The sequence below is a fragment of the Trichophyton verrucosum genome, assembly GCF_000151505.1.
Source record: "Trichophyton verrucosum HKI 0517 chromosome Unknown contig00956_1.f1.exp, whole genome shotgun sequence".
NCBI lineage: Eukaryota > Fungi > Ascomycota > Eurotiomycetes > Onygenales > Arthrodermataceae > Trichophyton > Trichophyton verrucosum.
The window spans coordinates 326-4,283 of NW_003315211.1; the positions used below are offsets into that span (position 1 = coordinate 326).

At 54.6% G+C, this 3,958-nt stretch overlaps 1 protein-coding gene across 1 annotated transcript; it reads left to right on the forward strand.

Moving 5' to 3' along the window:
• Positions 1 to 1,353: 1,353 nt before the first annotated feature.
• Positions 1,354 to 3,599, forward strand: TRV_07256 (uncharacterized protein; the record flags this gene model as incomplete). Its single annotated transcript, XM_003018681.1, has 2 exons — positions 1,354 to 2,083; positions 2,161 to 3,599. Coding segments are annotated over 2 exons (2,169 nt in total), but the record flags the coding sequence as incomplete, so codon positions are not given.
• Between the last annotated feature and the right edge of the window lie 359 nt (positions 3,600 to 3,958).

Here is a 3,958-nt window from a genome sequence, read left to right on the forward strand (position 1 = left end):
AGCACCAGCAACGTCAAGAAGCGAGTGACAAGCTAGAGGCAGAGCAGTGCCGACTGTTTGGCGGCGAGCCCGGAGACGACGTGATGCTTTGTTTTCGCATGCTGGAGTTTTTTGGCGGTCTTGACTTTATCGAGTGAACCTCTCTTCTCGCTTTTTTTTATGTCTTCCTCTCTCTCCTCTTACTCTCCTCAACGACTCCACTTTTTCACTTCATCCTACATCCCCATAACATCTCCCATCACACGACGATGGATCGAGATTCCACGGACATACGCCCCATGACTTGCAGCAAGGACGGCCCTAGATGGGCTTCGACCTGGTCTAACTTAACGGGGATACGTTGATGTCCACCACCACCGCACATGGAGACTGGAATTCTCGACCTTGAAGGAACAAGAAACACGGCCCCCAACGCCGTCATGGCACTGGTTGGGTGCCTAGATGAGCTCGCACGCACGGCTTGAGCACTGCATGCCTTTTTTTGCTTCTGAAAGGACATATCTGAGTTCGCCTGTGTTGCTTGAGCTCCGTTTGGCACTGCTGCCTAGGCTAGGCGGTAACTCCAGGGGGGCCAAAAACCAACGACCACCACAACCAACAACCAACGGACAAACCGACTTCTTCATGATGCTGGCCATCATCGATCCAATAACGTGATGACGAACGATGTGCTCTCTTTCACTTTTCTTTTGTGTGTTCATTTTTGCATACCCCTTCCATTCGTTGGGGTTGGGTTACGGCAAGCATGCATGCATTCTATGGGGGGGTTTTTTAACGACATGTACATTCTAAATAGCCAAATTGGAAAAAACGGCAAAGGCAAAGGGCAAGGCAGGGGGGAGTCATGGGTTGGTATCTCTTCGGTTTAAACAAAAAAGAAAAAAGACTGTATATAAGTAGGATTCAAATCACAGCAAGCTATACTCTTCTTGCAATCGTCCTCAGCGATCGGGGTAAATATGGCCCCAGATCATCGTATATCTCCAGGCCGTCTCGGAGGGATCGGCCGCTGCCCTGGGTAGTTAATTGGCTGTCTTGCTATTTATAAGTGTGGCGGCCTGATCGGCTCGAGCCGGCCATGACGTGGAATCAGCGCTAAAGACAGGTAGAGACAGGTGAGACCTTGTTGAAACACCGGAAGCCTGCGATTCTCCAGCTAAACCTCAGTAAACCTCAGTTAAAGCGAGTATCTCTCCAGTTAAAGCCAGTTAAAGACTCGGTTAAAGATTAGTTAAAGGCCGCCGCTTTCCAGTTAAAGCTTTAGCTAAAGGTTAGTTAAAAGCAGGCGGGCGACCCGCTTAGTCATCACCTAACCGCCCGACTTTCTTCTGCGACTTTCGACGCCACAAGCAGCAGAGCCAGCAGAGCCAGCAGAACAAGCGGGAGACGAAGACGAAGACGAAGACGAAGGATAAAGACATCGAGAGAGACCGCGAGACACAAGGACCAGACGACCAGACGACCAGCAGGCGATGTCGACTCGCTGAGATGCGACTATCCGCGCCGTCCCGCTTCACCACCTCCGTCCGGCCCAGGTCGACCCAGCCCAAGTCCAAGGCTGCCGCCTCCACAACCACAACCACAACCACTACAACTACAACTACAACTACGCCTACAACGACGCCATCGCCCACACCCACGCCGACTCCAACACTGTCGAGATCGAGCTCACGACCGCGAGAGCAGCTGTCTCACTACCGCCTCCTCTTCAACAATGTCCGCCCGCAGCTGACTGACGACCAGTTCGCAAAGATGAGACACCAGGAGCCCGTTCAGCTGCCCTTCGACACCGCCGGCAATGGGCCCGTTGGTATCCCAGACGGCCCTCCTGGCGCCGGCGAGGGCAGCGATGGCACCGGCAGAGGCATCCTGATCGGCCTGCTGTCAGCCTTTGGCTCGGCCGGAGTCGCCCTGCTGGTGCTCGCCCTCTTCTTCTTCAGATACACCCAGCGAGGCCGCATCCTGCTCGACCGCATCGGCCGGCCGGGCGAGTACGACGACGAGCAGGAGTTCGCCCGCGAAGAGGCAGAGGCCCTCGAGTCCATGGACGAGCTGCAGGCTGCCGAGTACTTCAGAGCAAAAGGTTTGGTTTTCTACTTCTTGTGTTGACTGCTATTTACTTGCTTGTGTTCTGATGCTAACTACGGACGAAACACACAGCCTTCGTTCAGGCAAACCCGCCAGAGACAATGCAGACCGATATATCGCTCTCCCAGTTCCTTGCGATCCAGGAAAAGGGCGTGTCGGCATGGGAGTTTGAGCCGGAGCTTGAGATTGCCAACTGCTTTGTCGAGGGACGCACCGAGATCGAGTTCTTCGACTCCGAGTGTGGCGTCCAGAGCAACCTGCCTGTCCCGAAGCAGAATGACGTTTACTACTGGGAGGCGAAGATTTACGACAAACCGGAGACCACGCTCATCAGCATCGGCATGACTACCAAGCCCTATCCGCTTTTTAGACTGCCCGGTTACGTTTTTTTTTTTTTTTCCTTTCTTTCGTTTGCATCCAGTTTGCTCCGTACACTAATGCTAATGGGGGTATCGGGGTTAGGCTTCCACAAGTCATCGGTTGCGTATCAATCTACCGGCCATAGGAGACACAACCAGCCCTTCAATCCAACGCCCTACGCACCGCCGTATGTCCAGGGTGACGTTGTAGGCGTGGGCTACCGACCTCGCAGCGGAACCATCTTCTTCACTCGCAACGGCAAGAAACTCGACGATGTAGCCCACGGCCTTCGGTCGCAGAACTTCTTCCCTACTGTTGGTGCCAACGGGCCGGCTACCGTGCACGTCAACTTCGGCCAGATGGGCTTCGTCTTCATCGAGGCCAACGTCAAGAAATGGGGTCTTGCGCCCATGACCGGAAGCCTGGCTCCTCCGCCACCATACGGCAGCGAGCAGGGAAGCATTCTTCTCGAGGCCGGAGGCGAGAGCTCAATCGCGGCCCAGGAAGCTGCCGGTCACAGCCATCATCTCCACGGTCACCAGATGCACGGTTCTACCACTGCACCTGTACAGCAATGGTGGCATCCAGAGTACATCCAACACCACGCCCAACATGCTCATCAGGTACTGCAGCACCAGCGTCAACAGCAGCAGCAGCAACAACAGCAGCAACAGCAGCAACAGTCGCAAACGCATGCACGAACCCGCAGTGGGACGGTACGAGGACACAGTCTGCATCCATCCGCTCAGGCGCCGTCTGCACCCGTCCGGACACCAACAGACATCTCCCTAGGTCCCTTGCCTCATATAGCCTCGCCATCAGCCTCCTCGACTGCTGGGGCTGCAGCTGCTTCACCCTCGACCGTCACTTCAGACGCCCCCGCTGGTTCCGAGACGTCTGAGGCCACGACCGTTGTTCTGGTAGGCAATAATGGCAACAACAGCAACAGCAACAACAACAGCTACAGCGCCAGCAACAACCGTCCTCCGCTCGATGACGTTCCTCCACCAGAATACCGTAGCCCAGGTCACTCGCCGCCGTGCGGCCAGGCCGGAGGTCCCCCAGGCGAGGTCCCGCCTATACCAAGCTACGATGCAGCAGTTCGTCAGTCCAGGGAACGAGACGGCCCACGAGATCAAAACGACTCTTGATATATCCTCCTCTGCTTTTTGTGACTTTTTTTTTTCCCGTTTGCTTTCTGCTTTGGTCATCTGTCTGCTTTTTATATTTTTGCTCCCCTTTTTCTCCTCTGCTTTATATCCCTATCAAATCTATGCTCGTTTATTCCCCTGCAAATTAGCGACTCATTCGATCTGGACGGAACACGGTGTGGTACGGGTGCGGTCTCCTTCTCGGTGCTGGTGCGGTCTCTTTTTCCATCTGATATTTCCTATGCTCTGTTCTTGTTGTTCAAAGTCTGCTTGCTCTTTCTACACGGCGTTTCCCGCCCGTCCTGGTCCCTTCTCTCGCTCCTATTTTTCCCTTTTGACATTCTTGACTCTTCCTCCCT